Source organism: Ornithodoros turicata, chromosome 6 (genome assembly GCF_037126465.1).
Source record: "Ornithodoros turicata isolate Travis chromosome 6, ASM3712646v1, whole genome shotgun sequence".
Lineage (NCBI taxonomy): Eukaryota > Metazoa > Arthropoda > Arachnida > Ixodida > Argasidae > Ornithodoros > Ornithodoros turicata.
In genome coordinates, this window is record NC_088206.1 from 69,507,809 (window position 1) to 69,528,311 (window position 20,503).

General features: G+C 45.0%; 1 protein-coding gene across 2 annotated transcripts in view; it reads left to right on the forward strand.

Annotated features, from left to right (window-relative positions):
* The window catches only part of LOC135397217 (E3 ubiquitin-protein ligase TRIM9-like), a 149,627-nt gene that overhangs the window by 116,585 nt on the left and 12,539 nt on the right, over window positions 1-20,503 (forward strand). Inside the window, exons 3-6 of one of the 2 annotated variants that reach the window (XM_064628646.1) lie at window positions 6,021-6,254; window positions 7,468-7,624; window positions 8,263-8,283; window positions 13,813-13,952. In XM_064628646.1, the coding sequence (XP_064484716.1) occupies window positions 6,021-6,254; window positions 7,468-7,624; window positions 8,263-8,283; window positions 13,813-13,952 (552 nt within the window). The remainder of the gene's footprint in view (window positions 1-6,020; window positions 6,255-7,467; window positions 7,625-8,262; window positions 8,284-13,812; window positions 13,953-20,503) is intronic. The other variant, XM_064628647.1, reaches the window with a different exon arrangement.

Here is a 20,503-nt window from a genome sequence, read left to right on the forward strand (position 1 = left end):
TCCCTGACAATAACTTTACACCAGAGACTAAAAAAAAATATATTTACCCATAGCGTGACGTACATCTCTTACCATGAAGATACACAACCGTGTGACTTCCCTCACCACTAAAAATCCTGAGCTATATATAAAAAATGTGTAACCTTCCTGCAGTCAAATGTTGTATCGTTTAGATGGAGGAGCGATAATGGGACCGATATCCACTGAAGAACGCATTAGAACGTATGAACAACTGTAGTTGGGGAACGGGTCAAAAGAAGGCGACGTCGCCAATGTTGTCTCCGAAACTTCGGTCCACAGGCGATATCCTCTCCCTATACTTCCCCTTTCTCATCCTCATCATTTCCTTTCCCCCCAACTGTCCAGTGTTATCCGACTAAATCCGCGCACCCGCCGTGAAAACCCTACAAATTAATGCACGTCACCCCTCAGCCCAGTCGTACATTCTCCTGGTTGCCAACCCTCGAGCGCGTCATTCCGTGATTGAGAGCTATCGAGCAGGTTCACAACACTGGGATATACTCCGGACCCAAGTCCCCGCGTCCTTTTAGACGAAATGTCCCCCGCGACGTCCTTTGTGTTCGACCTTGCCCCACGGTCAGCCTTCCCACGTGACTCACTGGATAAACACGTGACCCTCTTTCCCCTCCCCTGAGGAGGTCACGTGAGTGGATTATACGACAGCCACTAGTCGAGTCTGACGATGTCCGGGGTCCGTCTATTACTACGTTGTCAGATAATCTCATATGTAGCTCAAATGGAATGATTGGGTGGGAAGGAACGGGACAAGGGGGTTGTGATCAGGGATTTCCCTACACCCCCCAGGCGGGGGTGTACACCCTCCCTGCATTTTTGCAACACCCCCCCCTGAAATTTCTGAGGTGACTCCAACCAGCTGGCCACCAGCACGTTCTGGTAGTGAGTCCGGCGCAGCGAATTACATCCTGTACTATCAAACTTGGGCTGTAGGACCACAGACATGCAGATGATCGTACCATGCATTTGTCCAAAATAATTTGAAAGTGACTGTTCAATGCATGTATTGCGCGCATATACGAGCAAAAATGCGTGCGGGCACGCAAAACATTTGCGTCGTTTTCACTGTTGGTTGCTAGGTATTCATTGAACTTCGTGAGACAAGGCTCTAGTCTTTTTTCTTTGTCGGTCGCATGATTATGCATCGTAATGTTGAAACGCCGTTCATAATGAATCTGTATTCTAATGTTCTGTGTTCTAACGTAATAACATGTACAAATAAAATAGGAAAGCTGTCGAGATATGTCAACATTGTGCCACGATTATTTCCGTGTCTAAGAAAAATTCCGCAAGTGGAACCTTCACCAAGCATACACCCCCCCCCCCCCCTTGAAAGCTCGGCACCCCCCCCCCCCCCCCCAGCAGTGAATTTCTGGGGGAAATCACTGGTTGTGATGGAAGGAGGAGGGAGAGAACCAAAAACGTCAGTGTAGTCATTGTATGGCCAGAATATGACCGGAAATGACCGACTGTCACCGTAGATGATAGAACGTCGTTATGCAGTCCGGAATATCTCTCGAATTTGAACTGGTGGTGTCGTTCTAATGCTGAGCGCGAGCTAGTTTGTGTTGAGAAACTCAGCCGAGTTATTTCTTGTACAGTTCGTTTGTAAGGGAAATCATATGCGTTCCTTCCCGGAATAACAGGAGCGAAATGACCCAAATTAATAATCCCAAAAATAACACATCGGTAGTCCCCGATCGTGATCTGCGTCTTGAACAACAGTGAGGTATAACGTATTGCGATCTATTTTGAAATGAAATATGATTTCTCTCTGTGACGCGCAGTTTTAGGAAAAAAAAAAAAAAAAGCTTCGATAAGCATGGCGTCATATTGCGTACAATCTTCTCCTCGTCTGGCAACGTTGTTCCTCCAAAGTAGATTTCCGTCTGCTCAAGTCCGTCAAGGTTTCAGTCAGCTTGCAAGTCTTCCAACGTGGAGCGGCAGACCGCAAGGTGCCCGCCTTGTTGCTAGGATACAGATGCAAGAGCCCTCGATGACGTCACATATACTTGCAGACGTCGAAACTATGAGGTTTTGCCGGAATTTTTGAAAATTCGTGTAACCGACTAGTGTTCGTTGACGCCACTTGTATTTTGCGTACTGAGGCTTTCAACGATGTCAGCTCATAAAGCTAAAGAAATAGTATAATTTTTACTCCCATAGTGGCACTATGGGGTAATGAGTACAGTAAGTGTAACCTGTAACGCTCTCGAGTTTGCGATCTAATTATCCGTGCCGTATCATTCATTCCCCGCCCCTAATTACGGGCATCCCTCCGTGTTCCCTATACCGCTTACGTTTCCATTATGGATCCTTCTATCTAATCACCGTGCTGCCGTTCTAAAAAAAAAAAAAAAAGAAAGAAACAAAAAGAAACGCTAAAGGGACCACTCATCTTCTCATATCGTATGCAAAGCACCCGAACTTCAGAAACTCACGCACGTTTGCGGCTTCCCTGGCTTTCATTCAGATGAGATACACAGCTCACGTGTGTCTCTACTCCTTCTTTCTTTTTTTTTTGTTACTATTATGACTACTTTTTTTTTGTCAAGTAATATAATGCACGCGCCGCTCTTCTCTTCATGCGGAGTACTATCCAACTATTTCGACTGCCCCTTCCGTTTTCCAGAGTTGCCCTTTTTAACAATTCTACTCGAGTGTTCCTCCGCTCGCACGTGTGTTCGCGCTGAACGATACCAGAAACGCGCGTGCGACCAACTATTGTCCATACTCGCCGCTAGGGGAGCAGTTGTTCAGAAGCGCCGTCTGTCTTTTGTTCCATCATTTCACGTTCTATTGTTCAGTCTTCGTTTTTCGTTCTTTCTTTCTTTTTTTTTTCGGCGTCTTTTGTGCAATTACCGTTAAAGAAAGACGAACGTTTCCCAGAGTTCATTGTCGGCTTAATAGGGTTTAATGGCTGCCGTGTTTTCGCTCCCTTGATTCGCCGAAACGTCTTTTGAGGCCGGGCTAATTGCGTTTCTTTTCTGGAAGGTGTGTGTGCAGTTTAAATTGATTTGAGTTTCGCTTTCTCTCGTTTTACTTTTTTTTAAAAGCGTATATCTTGTCTGTTTCTGGTTTTCCTTTGTTATCTGCTCCGCGTCTTGATGGGAGAATGAATGTAAATAGCTAGGCCTAGTTCCGAGTTTTGCCGGAACTGTGTAAATATTAAAGCGGCGTAATAGGTTTTAAGGGGAAGCGCTTTGAATGTGAAAGTTAGTTTGGGTCGGGAGACTGTGTACTTTTTTTTTCTTTTTTTTTTTTGTGAATGCGGCTCCGGGAAAAGTTTTAGGCGAGTTTGGTTGGCACTATATTTTCTTTCGTTTTTGGTGTTATTGGAATATGTATGTGGCCAAGTATAATAATTACTTGGCGTACACATGAAGTTATACTAGGCAGCTGCGTCGTTGAATGGATTGGCTCTGCAATAATGAAAAGCGTATAGTTCAATTTCCAATAGTCCCCCCCCCCCACATGGAACCAAGGCAACTGTTCGCATAATGTTCTAATTTTGTGAAATTGTTTATTTTATCGCCTATTCCGCAATTTGTCGAGTGTATGTCAATTACTTGGACAGAAATGAAATTATTTGTAAAAACGTGTTCCAAATACCTGGTGCCTACGGGCAGAGTAAGGGTAGTTTTCGCCCAATGGCTTAGTGTACTAGGCGAAGCCTGCTTTACACTTTGGCGCATATACATGGGAATATGAAAATAATCGTTCAATTTACAGCGAGTTATTTGAAGAAGCCACACTCTAAGGCGGAAAAGGAATAAATTGATTAAGTAATTGCAGCTTCTAGTCCCCTAGATTGCAATTACTCCCCATTTTATCTCCTTGAACCTGAAAATTATTCCTCCGCACTGTAAAAAGTCCCTGAACCACGCATACAGTACTCAAATACTACTACTACTTGCTACTACTTACTTGCAACTACTACAGTATTCAACTATACCCCCAAGAGGACTTAAATATACTTCTTTCCTTTCTTTGAGTGTATAACACACATAGAGTTTTCGTTTTCGACATAATTTGTGCCACATTCGACCAGGGGGTTTGTGCCTAAGTTCAGTATAACATGTCTGCTGTCCATAGAGCGGTGTCCCCGTTCCTTGTCACCGGCAGCATGGCTGATTTGATAGGTAGGATTGGTTGATTGGATTGGATGTACAGCGTCATTCTAAAAGCTAGGATCCTTCCGCTGTGCTGTCTCAGGTTTTCCAACAGGCCTTCCACACAGATGTTTGCACAGTTCCTCCTGAAGTCGGCCCAGGACGTGTGTGAAGCTCCTCTCTCCCAATCTTTCTTGCTGTTCCCTCTCCAGATGTCGACGTCAGTGCACGTCATTTGGCGGTAGTTGCGTCGCAGTGCTAACACGAAAAAGTAGGCGCGATACACGAATTATGGCCTGGAACACCATTTTCGACACACTCGCTGAACTTCACCACATGATCCTTCCGTTATCACTCCTGGTTTGAGGTACACCCTTAAAAATGAACTTCACCGCATAGCACGCTCCTAGCCAACCATCATCTCGAATCATATCGTTCTCTGCCCTGATTTGTTGAAAACGGTAGGCGTACGCCTTTTTTGTGACAATTATGAACCGCATAAGTGTCACAAAAAAAGCGTATGCCTCCCGTTCTCAACAAATCAGGGCAGATAACGATATGATTCGAGATGATGGTTGGCTAGGAGCGTGCTATGCGGTGAAGTTCATTTTTAAGAGTGTACGCGCGGGACGTACGCCCCCTTTTCTGACAATTAACGTAACTGCATAACTATCGCAAAAAGGCGTACGCCTCCCGTTTTTAACCAATCAGGGGGTAGAGCGATGTCATTCGGGATTGTTTTTGGTCGAGATGGGACGAATCCATAATTTTACGAATCCGAATCCGAATCCAAGGAAGGTTCTGCGAATCCACGAATCTCGAATCTTTCGAACCCTTCATTTAAAAAGAGTTTAAAGAGCCAGAGAGAGAGAGAGAGAGAAAACAACAACACTTACACTGAGAAGTGTTTCGAAGCAGAATATGATCAAATCATAACCATATCATAACATAATCAAAAGCAAAACCATGTTAAAAATTTTAACGTATAAGAGTTCCTGCCTGAACTCTTTCAGTCCAGAGCAACAACAACGAGTAAATTACTGATGATGAATGGGGAACTTCACCACGTGAGAACAATGTAAACGGTGGTGGTGGTGGTGGGCAACGCCACGACTATAACGCCCTGGGGGGAATGTGCGTCCTGGGCCGACTTCTAAGGGAACTGTGCCGCCGTATATCCGAAAGCGTCTGAGGAAAACCCAGGAAAAGCCCCAGACAGCACAGCCGGCGCCGGGATTCGGACCCGGGTACCTCCCGGGTAAACGATCAAACGAGAAAACACACGCCGACCAATCAGGCTTTCGGCGGACTCCGGAGGGGCCAATTTTAAAAAAGAAACAAACAACCGTGGCTGCTGGATTCGCAAAATTCGATTCGCCATTTTGGACAGTGGGATCCGGATTCCCGAATCTCGAATCCCTGCCTACACTCTTAGAAATGAACTTCACCACATAGCACGCTCCTAACCAACCATCATCCCGAACGACAACGCTCTCGCCCCTCATTTGTTGAAAACAGGAGGAGGAGCCTATTTTGTGTCCATTATGCACGGCACAAAATAGGCTCCTCCTCCCGTTTTCAATAAATCTAGGGCGAGAACGTTGTTATTCGGGGTGATGGTTGGCTAGGAGCGTGCTATGTGGTGAAGTTCATTTCTAAGCGTGTAGGGTTCGGGGATCCGCACATTTGGTTGGCACATCCCTATAGTTTCTGGCTAAGAGCGTGCTATGTGGTGAAGTTCTGTTTTTTAAGAATGCAGGATTCTGTCAATGGACATCAACTAAAGTTCCCCGTCAGGCCTAAATAAAACGATACCCGCTTCTCTCTAACTTCCTCATTCCTGTTTTCTCTTTTTTTTTCGTCGACCTCCAGGAGAACTGCAGCCAGTTCGAAGCCGAAATCTCCGCGCAGTGCGACCTCTTGCTGGAAGCCCTGGAAGCTCGCCGACGAGAATTGCTGGCATTTGCTCGTCAAGAGCGGGACGGGAAGCTGAAAGCGCTCAAGGAACAAGTGGGCAACTGCACACTCACCCTGCAGAGGACAACAGCCCTGCTGCAGTTCTGTATCGAGGCCCTGAAGGAAACGGACCACGCTGCCTTCCTGCAGGTGAGGCATTATTTAGATGACGGTATACGCTTTGCCGTCTGGCAACCATGACGGCTACCTCTTGTTAGAGGAGCAGTAAGGGATAGCTCCGTAAATTTGTCTTTTCGGCTGTGGTGGCACGTCCAGCAACAACTTTATTTTACACTCTAAAAACTGAACTTCACCGCCTAGCACGCTCTGCGCCAACCATTGTCACGAATGATAGGGTTGTCGCTTCTGATTCGAAGAGACGGGCGTACGCCTTTTTGTGTCAATTTGATACACGATAATTGACAGAAAAAGGCGTACGCCCCCCTCTCTCCTTCGAATCAGAAGCGATAACCCTATCATTCGTGACAATGCTTGGCGCAGAGCGTGCTATGCGGTGAAGTTCAGTTTTTAGAGTGTAAAATAAAGTTGTTGTTGCTGGCCAGGGACTAAGCAATTTGGATAGGGAGAAGGGGCGAGAGTCCAGCCGATTAAGAGATCCCGGAGAGTACGGTTCGGGAAGGTTGGTAGTGTGGGCAATGGAGAAGAATGCGCTCAGTTCCTCTAGAGCACCGCAGTGACAGCAGCTGGGAGAGCCACCTTGTCTCAAGCGGTAACGCCACTGGGCACGTCGAAGAGCGTACATTCTTATACAAAAAACAATGAACGTTACACACGAGAGAAATTCTTGATAGTTATGCAGAGCTTCCAGAGTGGCCTCGACTTTCTGCTGTAAGAAGATTAACGAAAAATGACGATGAAAAACGAAAGACATGGAACAACAAATTTGTTGCGTCGTGTTTTCCGTTCATGTCTCTTGGGATATTTTTTTTTTCTGTTCATGATGGATTTAGCCTTCGTTTTGAATCTTCCCCAAGCTATATCGAAGTGAGCATTTGGTTTATTTGGAATATTATCTTGTAATTGCTTAATTTGAATGTCTTTGAATCCGATTGTCTTTGATTGTTTTTGTTATAGCTGGTACACTCCGAATCATTTTGAAGTCGTGAAACCCTCAGCCGCAATGTAGGAACTAAGAAAACCGGAAGCAGATTATATTTTTCTCTTTTGTTTTTAGAGAGAAAAACCGGATTGCCATTTGTCATTGCCGGTGTTCAATTCAATTGATTGAAGTTTCAATTTATTCAATTCAAATCAATTCATTGAAAATTCAATTTATTCGGCATTCCTCCAAGGTTTCGAACTGCATAGAGACCTTACTACTTTTTTCTTTTTCTTTGTCCAGATTGGTTCGGCGCTAATTCACCGCGTAGCGACTGTGGACTTGAGCTGGCACAAGGACATGGCGTCAACGCCCTGGGCCAATGCAGATTTCGACTTGACGCTGGATCTTCAGTCGGTTATGGACGCCGTTCAGCAGATGACGTTCACGCAACTTAAGCGTAAGTACTTCTACCCTAATGCTCTTTACAGACACGCCTCCCATGAAGCATTTCGTCTTGGACGCATCATAAAATGGCATGGCCTGCATGTTACCTTATGGTGAATTCGAGTGGTCATTTCATGGCAACATGGCGTGGCGCTCGGAAATTGCCCCGGGCGCTGGATCACGTGACCGTTGCCACCCGAACACGAGTGCCAGGAATCTAGCGGTTTTAGCCGCTTGGATGCTAGCCGCTAGGGGCATCGCGGTCGCTCGTCTTCGGGTTTCGTCGTCTGCTAACCCACGTGAACTTCGACGTGCCAGCCAATGCGGGCCCTCGCAGCCCTTGCAGTGCGGATGTGACGACACCGGATATAGTGGGACATAACCCGCTGCCCGACCGTATCGTGGTCGCGCGAAAAAAAGTGCTTGCTGGCATATTCCGTGCGCTCGGAATTAAAGCGCCACGCGAACATGCGAGGTTGCTTCGCTTTGACCAAGCGAACATGACTGCTCCGGATCTGGCAAAAAAAAAAAAAAAAGAAACGAAATGTCATGAAATGACCACCGAATTCGTCGTTAATTGTGTACCTGGCAAAAATGTCTCTCTCTCACGGATTCTCTCTCTCTCTAATTTCCAATGCTTGCTTACTATAGAAGACGGAGATGCTTCAACAGGTACAGTACTTTGAGCATTCGCCCTTCTTTATTGCCACAATATGTACCTATAGAAGCTATTAAATTTCTTTTTGTCGCGTCAGCCATTTTGCTCCGACAATCCTTTGTTGGCTGTTGTCATACGAAACGAGCAGTGCCTTTCGATCGCTTACCATGCTAGCTAGTGCACTGTGGAGGTTTGAGGACAAAGAGGCACCGGGTTGGACGTCAAAGCAAAGGGCCACATTAGCTGATTAATAGTAATTAACGGTTGGCTTCTAATGATGCCACGAATATGTTGCCGTGGTAGCACTAAATTGCCGCAACTGGATTGGATTGGATTGAATTCGAAGAAAAAAAAACGACACTTATGCGAGACGAGCTACTATCCGTTAGTGAACGACTTGAACAGGATCCAAAGCACACAAAGGAAAGTGGCGTTGTCTGCTCAAGGTTCATCTGCGTAGAAATACGCCGTTGCAGAATGGACTTTGAAGTGTGTGTGTGTGTGTGTGTGTCTGAGAGAGGGAGTGGAAGTGAAAGCAAAGAAAGAAAGAAAGAAAGGGAAACAGTCTGGGGTTCAATTTCTTTGAACGAGGTTGAGATTATTTGGAAACATTCGCTGGGTATTGGAGGCCGGGTGTTGTTCTCTCAAGCGTAAGGTTTTCTAATCTTTGGAGAGAAGTTTTTCGTGCTGTTTTTTTTTTTCCTTTTGTAGAAAGAGGGGAGTGGGAGAGGCCTAAAGAGAGACTGCTCCTCCTCTCATCTTCCTCCCGTTTTGGCATAAAAGAAAAGGAATATCGGAGAATAAATATTGTGTGGCGTAGCATAAGTGGTTGAATAATGGGAAGTTTGAGATTTTTTTTTTTCTTGCGTGTGTCTCCCCAGCGAGACTTTAAAAATTTTTGTTTTTGATGCTCGATTTCGTAATTTCGTGCGCCGACTTTGTTTTTGACAATTCCACTATTATTGTTGACATGTTGCTTTGGATTCCCATTCAGTTATTGGCTTTGCAGATGCGTGGAATAAATGTTGAAAATAAATAAATAAATAAACGCACGCTCGAATAGCGTCATTTTGTCCAAACGTTTCAGACAAAACGAGGAGCTTTTATTTTTATTTTCCTTTTAGTTCTTCCGAGGGACGAATCGTTTCTTTTTTTTTTTTTTCTTTCTTTCTTGTTTCGTGTGTGTGCACGAAGTTGTACACAAACAACCTCCTGGTTGTTTTCGAGTTTTTGCCGTCATTTGTGTCGTGCCCACGTTCCTAAAATCTAGTGCCCCGAAATGTTTTTCATTTTCGTCGGCCATTATTGTCTCGCGATCCATGCACGACAGCAGTCCCCTGATCGATCGTTAACATTTGATGTCGTTGCCTTTAACATTTTGCCTGATTAATACTTTCCCACAAGGCAGCATAAGATTCGGGCCTGACGAAGTGAGGATCCTGCGCGAAAGCTTATCATTCAAACTAGACGCTCCTCACAGTTTCAATATTACTACTTCCTTAGTGAAATCGACGGCGTTTTTATATGTTATCAATTTACGTACTTTCATACAATCTTAAAAAATAAACTTCTCCACATAGCGCGCCCCTAGCCAACCATCATCCCGAGTGACATCGTTCTTTCGCACGATTTGCTGAACGCGGGGGCGTACGCCATTTCTGTGGCACTATGCAGTTCATAATTGCCACAGAAATGGCGTACTCCCCCTATTTCCATCAAGACAAGACGTTGTGGTTCCTGATAATGGTTGGCTACGAGCGTGCTATGCGGTGAAGCGCTGTCTTTATAGTGTACTAGGGAAGGTACAGTTTCACAAACGTCATTGAGGCTGTGGCCTGTCCTAATATTACTGTGTAGAAACTAGCACTGAAGATATTTGCTCCCACAGAAAAGTAAATGACAAAAAAAAAACAATAAAAAGATAATCGAGAATTCCGTACTATCTTTAAAAACATTGTTATCTCGACAAAGTTGTGGGAGTGAGCTGTCTTACGTCGAGTGGTTTTGATACCCGGTGGTTATCTCGGGCGGACGTTTCGAAATACTTTTCAAAAACACTGTCATAGTTGTAAGGCACTGAAAGCATTTCGCCTATTACAAATATCCTAATCGCCAGTATTAGCGACGCTCAGATGATGGTTGTTTGAATTGATTATTTATGTCTACACTTTGCCAGTAACAATGCTATGTTAGCTTCACCTCGCAGCACGCTCGCGTGACCAGACAGCGTTCAGAATAATCTCTCTCTGCCTCTCTCCTGATTTGCTGAGGACAAGGGGGCGTACGCCATTTTTGTAACACTTTGCGTATATCATATCGAAAGTGCGACAGAAAAGGCATGTGCTTCCCGTTTGCAGCAATCAGAAGGCAGAAACGATATCGTCGTGTGTCGTGCGGCGAAGTTGTGCCTTTAGAGTGCACCGACGTTCTCCATCCGGGCACTTCATTCGGGCCTGGTTTCGAAAGCAAACTGGCATATAACGGCCCAGTAATACAGTGCATGTATCGGGAGGGCTTCGATATTCCTGGTTGCGAAATGGGCCTTTTTCACATATGCGTCGTATACAGGGTGTTTCAGTTAAATCCCCGGGCTAAATAATTCGCGAACGGGTGCACCACTCCACGAGCGTTATTTTTTACTTAAGTATCTGTCCGATACCACGTACAAGCTGCATACCGTGTGAATGAGTGGGAGGCGCTCATTATTAAAATAAAAATGCAAATGAGTTTCGTAAAAAAGCGTAACTTCTAAAGCAGGGCGCTGTCGGCATTAAAATGGGTACTACCCCTTTTGGGACCTTCAGTGGACACCTTTTAGAGAAAAATCTGCCACCGAAGCGGGTCATTTGTTGCAGTAATTAATTGGTTTCGGTTTACGTATTTTTTTTTTTTTGCGGCTGGTCGCGGCGAAGCGCAAAAGGGCGTATTTCATTGGTGTAATTCATTGGTGTAAGGACGTAATTCATTGATGGATAAGGGGGTGAAAGAGCGTCCTTTTGCGCTTCGCAGCGACAAGCCGCGACAAAAATACGTAAACGGAAACTAATTAATTACTGCAACAAATGACCCGCTTCGGTGGCAGATTTTTCTCTAAAAGGTGTCCACTGAAGGTCCCAAAAGGGTAGTACCCATTTTAATACCGACAGCGCCCTGCTTTAGAAGTTACGCTTTTTTTACTTAACTCATTTGCATTTTTATCTTAATAATGAGCGCCTCCCACTAATCCACACGGTGTGCAGCTTGTAGGTGGTATCGGACAGATACTTGTAAAAAAGAAAGCTCGTGGATTGGTGCACCCGTTCGCGAATTATTTAGCCCGGGGATTTAACTGAAACACCCTGTATATAGTGGCTCTCCAATGAACCCTGCTCCCCGCGCGTCAAAACAAATCCACGTGCGTAGCACAAAGGACTCTCGTCCCCATACTGCGCCATCTAGTGAAGACGGAGACAACCCTCTCCGGCGCCTCAAGGTCATGCGCATGCGCATAGACCGTTGTGAAAAAAGGTCCATTCTCGAATTCCCGATTTCAGGGCCTCTACACATAGAAAATGCTCGAGTGCTTCGTAAGATGGCATGCCGTGTTTAAAAATCCGACACTACTATTAAACCACTCAAATTCACGAGTTTTCGATGTCTGTCCAAGTCGTTTTATCGAACGAAAGCCATATTTTGGCGGGCAGCTAAAGCCTAACGGCTTTAGTTGGGCGGACACTACGGAACAGCCTGTTGGTTACTTTATGATGAGGTTAGTCCAAGTTTGTAGTTTGCATTGGTATGTCCAGGCTGGTCTAGGTTCGCTCTTGGTATTTTCCCGCGCGCGACTGTGGATTTTATGGTCAGATAACATTTACTTCCAATAGTTCATTTTGCAACATGGATTTCGATCACTTTATTTCGAGGTACACCCCATGTATCAGCGCTCCTCCTCGTAAGCCTATCTCCTTCACGTGAGCAGCCAATCAGAGCGGGTCACACTGAGGATAGCGTGTAATGCGATTGGCTTGACGCCACGCTCTTATTCTGTTCCTGCTCTAAGAAGAAAGCCGCGCGCGATAACGACAGAATCGGCAATATCGGTCCAATATCGGACAAATATTGAGCCGGTATTGCCAATATTGGGCCAAAATGTTGTGCTGCTTGGGACGCGAAAGGCCAGAATTCACTCCTACAAAATACGCAGCGCTTCCCCTATCGCCTTTCTTCCTTATCTCTTGTTTCTTCCTTATCTCTTGTTTCTTCCTTCCCGCAAATAGCCACGATGCACGGTTATATTACTCCCATCGCAACTTCATTGATATTCGTGCGCACGTTCATTGCGCATGCGCATCACGCGCGTCCGCCGGCAAACCGCATGAATATGCGTACCTTGTCTTTTCCGACGGTCCGCCAGGGGGCTCTAGGCGCGTATATACATGTCCGTATACGTGGGAGACCTATTGAAAATTCCGTGTCCGTCTTCGAGATCGCCCACGAGAGGGAAGACGAATGCCACATAGCGCTGCTGGTGGTCGATTTTGCGTAATAGGTTGCCAACATTCTTTTCCTCTTCTGCCACAGAGAAGCAGTTGAGAGACGCAGCTGTAAGGCCAGGCTACATTGAATAAGTGCGTCAATACTCCTTCTTCTTCTTCGTCTGAGGAAGAAAGTGTTTTGCGCTGAAATGTGAGAAAGGAAAGCTTTATTTTCGGTGTTCTCGAAGAGATGTTGTTCGCGCGTTGGAAGGTATTGAAGCCTGTTCTCAGACGAAGGCAAGGACAAAGGTGTACTGTTCGTGCTGAGCACGTGACTGAGAAGCGTTTTTTGCACGTAAAAGAAACGAAGGAAAGATACTTTCGTAATAACGTTATGGTCACGTTGGTGAGTGTATCGTTAGCATTCGGTCGCATTGGGTCGGATAAAACAGGTGCCGAAAAGTTACTCGTACCGATTGTAAGCTTAGGAGGAAATATGAACGCGGATCGAAATTGGTGTCTTGGGTTTCTCAGGCGCCCTGTATCACCTCGGGAATACGGTAGACGCATGACCAATTGAAAAGCAAAAAAAGAAACAAAGAAGAAAAAAAAGAACGCGGGAAATACTCAATGTTGTTTTTAAAAATTTGAACAACATAAATCTGTTTGGAGAACTACACGGTCCTTATATAGTATTTTCGTACTCATCTCACTGCCTTCTTGGAATCATCTTAGCTGCTGCCTTTTCCACTTTAAATCCTGTAGTGATGTCACTCTTTGTATAGTTGTATTTTTTGTTGGTTTGTATAATTTGTTTGTATTTGTTTGTGTATTGGCTTTTGTATAGTATCGTGTGACGTTCGCACAGTATGTCACTGTCTTTCGCGACGATGTACAATGGAAAGGACTGTTAACTGGAACACTTACGAATTGTTGCAACTGCTGATAAGCTGTCGAGCTTGACAAAGATGCTGGCTTGTTATGAGGTGAAGCGACACGTTTTTACGATTGTTATCCCCCGCTTGCGGAAGAAAAGGGATTCAAAATAACGACGTCTTATTTTCGCCCCTTTTTTTCCCCCCGTCACAGCTCCCGGCGCGCCCTCTCTGATTCCAGAAGATTCCAGCGCGGACAACAACAGTATCACCGTTGCCTGGCAACCACAGGCCGGCAGCTACGTGCAGGGATACGTACTCGAACTGGATGACGGAAACCAGGGACCATTCCGGGTAAGTCAGCCAAATCGTCATCAGCATCGCTTGGTTTTCGAAAATTATGCTTTTATGTTTTCGTAATATGACCTATTGTCGCGTTCAACTTAAGAAGGAAAAGAAATCTAGTCCGTCAGCTCTCAAAATATTGCTGTGCCACGGATAGGATGGATGGAGACACTTCCTCCTTGCGCCAGATAATGTAGTTTATCATACTCACTCTGCTTCCTTATTGGCTGTTAAGACTGGCAGCATGACACAACGCTGCCGCAGAAAGTGCACTCTCCTGTACTCTGAAAACAGAACTTCACCGCATAGCACACTGTACACCAACCGTTGCCACGAATGATATGATTATCGCTTCTCGAAAGAGAGAGAGTGGGGCGTACGCCTTTTTGTGGCAATTTGGATAGTATATGAAAATTGTCACAAAAAGGCGTACGCCCTCCTCTCGCCTTCGAATCGGAGGCGATAACCCTATCATTCGTAGCCATGGTTGGCGCACAGCGTGCTATGCGGTGAAGTTCTGTTTTTAGAGTACAGGAGAGTGCAACTGACACAAAAAGGCGTACGCCTCCCTGTCTCTTCGAATGTAACCCTACACTCTAAAAACAGAACTTCACCGCATAGCACGCTGTGCGCCAACCACAAATTTGAATACAATTGACACAAAAAAGTCGTACGCCTCCCTGTGGCGCGTGGTGGCGCTGCGGTATTTTTCCTGGCGCCCCGTTACTTCTCCTTTGTCCAACGGCGTATGTAGTTGACCGACTAGATTTCTTTGCGGCCCTATGGGATGAGATGTACGGCGAAGCAGAGCGAAGAGTAAAGCACGTGCCCAGAAGATATCGCTGAGGAAATACCATGACTATCCGGACGACGCTGGAAAAAACGATGGAACATTTGTTAGGAAGGGTGAAGTGAATGACGCTCAGAACGATGCTGCTATAGCTGACGGGACAAGCAGGCGGGTAACGGAAGAAGGAATATTCTGTGGTGAGCGGATAGAATACTCCCGAGGCGCGGGGCATGAAGACGTGACATAAGAGACTCAGGTGGTCACGTGCACTCTGGTTATCACCAACATCTTGCCTTGCCTATGACGTCGCTCGTGCCGAACGAACGGAACATTTTGTCGCACATTCTATTTGAGCGCACCGATAGTGCATCCACACGCCAGTCGTGCGTAATCTCGCTAGTCTTTTGTCGTAGTCCTTAGTCTAGTAGTCCTAATGGTCCTGAATATCACTTTTGGGAGGTGGAACGACGCATGTCAAATAGACTATTACGATTCGCGAGAAGCTTTTTCTTTTCTTTTTTATCTTATCGCTGCTTTGTTCTCATTTCCAAAAGTACTGTACTGCTCAATGCAAAATTTGCGGACATTGTAAAAAGAAAAAAAAAAGAAAAAAAGTGTATTTTTGAAAGGTGTTCGCAACACCTACCAACGGCGCTATTATCTTCCAAAATATTCTTACCCTTCATGTTACGACGTCTTTCCGTGGCGCCCCCCCAATACGCGACAAATTCACCAGCAGACGGAAGAGAGCTTCCGCGATATTGGGAAATCGTTAAAAGGAAGAAGCGAAGAAATACGACACAAAAGACCGTGCATCCCGTCAGCTTCTCATGTTCGTCTCGTGTTCTGCACATCCTTTGGCTCTCGGCCATTCACGGGATTGGGGGAGGGTGGTGGTGGAGGAGGGTAACACCGCGACCAGCTCATTGTTGTAACTCGATACCCTGTCCCACCGTTCCTGTGCTCTTGCTGATGTACTTCTAATTGAGATTGAGGGAGACTTGCTGTGTCTCATCCTTTGGTTTGTTGCGTGGCGCATTACGACCGTTTTGTCGATGCGCCAAAAGAACTCGAACCATAATAATAATCATCATCATTATCATCTACAGTCAAGTCCTCTGGACTTTTTGTCCCCTGCCCCCATTCACGGAAGTGATAAATAAACTTATTATTATTATTATATATTTGGTTAGGTCTGTGAACGCGAGCTTGCAATGTGCGTCTGCACTCCCACAAGGGGAGACCACGTGACAGTGTAGATGGCAGCACCGTCTGTATCTCTGTCGCCTCGATGCAGTGACACATGTGAAGGCGACCCGGCATGCCCTTTCACCACCACCACCACCACCATCACCCATTATGTGAAGGGTGTTTTCCCTGTATTTTTTTATTTATTTAACGCTTTAAGACAAATACCGGCACAGTTCCCCGTGAAGTCCGCCCAGGAGGCACGATCCCTCCTCCCCTCTGCGATAGTCGTGATGTTGCCCGCCTGAGAGTTGGCGACTGTATACAGCCTTAAAAATGAACTTCACCGGACAGCACGCTCCTAGCCAACCACCATCCTGAAGGACATCGTTCTCGCCTCCGATTCGTTGAAAACGGTAGACGTACGCCTTTTTTTCAACAAATCAGGGGCAAGAACGATGTCATTCAGGACGATGGTTGGCTAGGAGCGTGCTATGCGGTGAAGTTCATTTTGCAGCGCGTACGGCAAACAGTTCCATCACCAACATCACCACCAAACTGTGAAGGGAAACGATTGTGGTGTTTTATATTTATTTTTTATTGTTAGCAGCAGCGATAGCGTTTACCACTTAAACCATATTGAGAAGTAATAGCTTTTTTTTGCTGTTCTTAGTATTACGCGCGTCTGTTACATCGTGAGCCCGTGCTTTTGTTCTGTTAGTTCCAGAGCGTTTTTAACATTTGCATCATGGGTAACACTTCACAATTTGTTTTAAAAAATTCAGTATACTTTTATTTATTACATTATTCGGGCATGATATTTATGACGAATGATGCATTTCCGTGCGTTTGAGGAGCAGCAGCACAACGTGACAGGACCCTTAGCTTGTACCACGCTCTAAGAAAAAATGGTGTGAAAAGGTGATAGTTTCTATAGTTACCACCTAGGTCAACATAGCGTCTTATAAAGGGTGTAAAAGGGTGGTAAAAAGCAATTATCATATATCCAAATTGCTACAAAAAGGCGTACGCCCCCCCATCGATCAACGAATAAGAAGCGGTAACCCTATCATTCGTAAGAAGCAGGTACAACTTTGCAACCTTTTAGGCACAACATATATGTGACAACTATTACCTCCTAAAAAGTGTAACTGCTCCAACCTTTTTTTCTAAGACTGCAGTTAGCTTGTCTACTTTTCGTCCCTTCTATATCATATCTTTATTATTAACTTAAAAAAAAAAAAACAGTTGCTCGAGAACGAAATATAGCGAAATAAAAGTTTGAGCAGACGCCATTTTGTTCGAGTAGCCCATACGTGTTTTGTCGTCTGCTAATGTTTTATCAGCAGACGACGCAATGTTTCATCCCGCGCCATTTTGTTTTTCCTCTCCTGTTTCTCTTCGCGGCAGATCCTGTGTAGGCCATCGTATCCAACTCAATTTTTCAACCTCCGCATTGTTTTCGCAAGGTTTTTCCGCGTTTCCTTTTCTTTCTTTTCTTTTTTTTTCGCGGCGGATACGAGCAGTGTTTCGGTATCGTCTCTGTCCGCCCTGCAGACCATCATTAGTCATAACGTCGAAGGAAAGTCGTCTGTTGGCCGTCTGTTTCGCTCCAAGCAGACGACAAGATACAAAACAGAAACCAAAACGTGAAACAAAACGGAAGAGTCAAATATGAACGTTCGCGGTATGCGCACAGCATGTATCGGGGAGCCGCAGGATTGCAGGTAAAGAGACAAAACGTTGGTGAACGAGGAAGAGTGTTTGTGATTGACGGTGCGCTGCCAACTTTGAGGTTTGTCTCCTCGGAAAATGATTGGTTGGTTGAGCCATGAAGCAGACGACGAGAAACGAATAGGGTTGGAGGAAAACGAGATACGACGTAGATGAGAGAAATAAACGTTTTTCACTTGTCTTTTGCTTTTTTTTTTGTTGTTGTTCTTTCTTATATTAACATCGTTTTTTGTTGTATTGGGTTATGCATTTGATGTGCCGGTGATACCATTATACCCGTATATGTCAGTCTTGCATGTTTGTAGGGGATGCTGGTACGTTGTGATTGATTCCAAATATTCAGTCTCGATGTATTCATTCGATGACGCGTGCGTGGTCTTGTTGCACACCCTTTTCGAACACCCTTTTCGGTGCAAATGGGGTGTAATTTGGGTGTAAATCGTTTTGCACACCCCTGTTACACCCTTCTGGTCAAAAAAGTTTGTATGGGGGTGTTATATGTGTGTAATAGTTACAGAGGCCGATTTTGTGGGTGTATATCTGTGGCTGCTGGTGTAAAAAGGGTGTAACTGTGAGCAAAATGTTTAACATCGCCGTGGAATAGGAATGTCGTGTACGCGGAGTCTTAATTTATCCTCATACCAAAACCAGTAAGAAACACAGATGTTATCTTGACGTTGAGTTGATACTCCAAGCAATTCCTCACTTCAGTGTTCTTTGTATTATATACTAATCAAATTAAACTTAGTCACCTCACCCTTCGTTTTGACTGGAAGGCGAGCAGGGCTATCGCATTTGCAGACGCTCGCAAGACAAGCAATGCATATAGTATCTGTTTTCTTTTAAGAAGTTTTGTATTTTTTAAGTGAGTTTTTGGTGTTTCAAATTTATCACTACATTTAAGCGCGTATATCTTTATCCGTATATCAGACCATATATTGATCCAATATGGCACCCGTTCGAAATTGCTATATTCGGAGAATATTTGTCCACAATGCGTTACATTTTCATGTTATGCATTTAATTTGGCTATAGTGATTTTCATGATACACACACGTTACGCCATTGTTTAAGGGTGTCGATTTACACCGAAAATGGAATCAGGGTATCACTCTGTTACACCCCAGATGGTGTTGAATTAGCACCTCTCCTGGAGGGTGTACTTCCATCTTAAGGTGTTGTTTTGCACAAAAAAAAAAGTAATAAGTTTGGGTATCATCCAATTACACCGAAGAAGTCGTATAAAATTTAAGAGTGCATGATCGCTCATTCTTTATTAAAAGGGATTGTGTTGAATCTGTACGAAGAGTGTACCGTAGCCGGTACGTTTTGAGCTCGTTTTTGATGGACTTTAATGGACTCAGTTGCTTTTAAAATTCGCATGTCGAGGTGTCTAGGCAGCTTGTACCATGCCGTGACGTCATCGGTCAGGTACGTAAGAAGTAACGAAAGCCATCACAACAACATTGTTTCTTTTTCTGAATCTTTTCTTCATATACATGCATCATGAACCTGTGGTCTAACATGACATTGAACCAAGTTTAGGAAAAAGGAGAGGAGCGTGTATGGGAAAGGAGGTATAGAATGGAACGACTCCGTATAAATAATCCCCGTTCTTTGGCAATTTATTTCGCTTCGCTCCAACGAAAACGGTCTTCGTCAATTCTACGACTCTCGGGGAGACCTCCTATACCGCAACAATACGTGCTTGAGAAGCGGGCAACGACATTTCTTCACCCATTCGACACAGACGCGCGGCAAAATGGGATCGGGGAGCAGAACTCAATTTTCCCCCTTTCTCTCTTTTAATACACCCGCCGAAGGAGGTCGGGAAATGAGCTTTTAGTTTGAGTACGTACGGCCTTACAAGCAGAAAATGTCTCGAGAAAACGAGCGATACGAAAAAAAAGAAAAAAAGAGGAAACGCGCGAAGAAATAGTCCTCAATCGTTTCATGTGTTCCACAGCACGCAGGGATAGGTGTAACGTTTACAGCCGGCGTTTTATCGCGCGGTGTTCGCGTTACCAGGCGACGTTTTCGTATTTGCGGAAAGTTGTATAACAAGTTCTCGTCATAATAATAACTCCCTGATACTGCAACTCCCGTTCTGGATATTTTGTTTTTTCGCGTGTGTGTGTGTTTTTATTGTTTTACGATTATTATTATTGTTGTTGTTGTTGGAACGATCGAAAGCTTGGTTGATCGGGGAAGCGGGAACTATGTTTTTAGCGCGCAAGGAAAGTGTCGTAAAAGAGTTACGAAGGAAGCAGGAATGTCTGGCAGCAGTTGTAGCGTGAGCAGGAAGCTCGAGCATATTTTCTTTCCCTCTCTCTTTTGTTTTTGTACGCATCACACATTGGTCTCTTTCTGCCGGTGATGATTGGATGTTTTATTAGTTTCGGTTTCTGTGTAGCCGTCATTTGGGGTTATTACGCAATAGAGACTGGCCAGTGCGCAGCAGCAGTTGTAACGGTGCACCATGTTCAGTAGATGCTACTTGCACTGGTGTGTGGGGCTGTAAAAGTACTAATAGCTTGCTAGAGGTTTACATATAGGCTTCGATTAGTGTCAGTGCGAGGAAGCCGCCATTTTGTCCTGGTAATGCCCCTTTGAATGCATGGTGCGGAAACGTTTACTTTTATCAGCTTAGTCCAAAAGTTACCCACTTGTTGGACCGGTTGCGGGGGATCATTTGGTAGCGCTTAATCAACGCAAGGTTACGTGTTCGAACCCAGCTGAAAACTCTAGCAGTCGTAAGTTGATCGGATGTGTCTTCCTCCGCGAAGACCCCCACTGAGGTTTCAGTGCGCGTCAAAGATTCTTCAGGTAAGGACAATTAATTCACGAA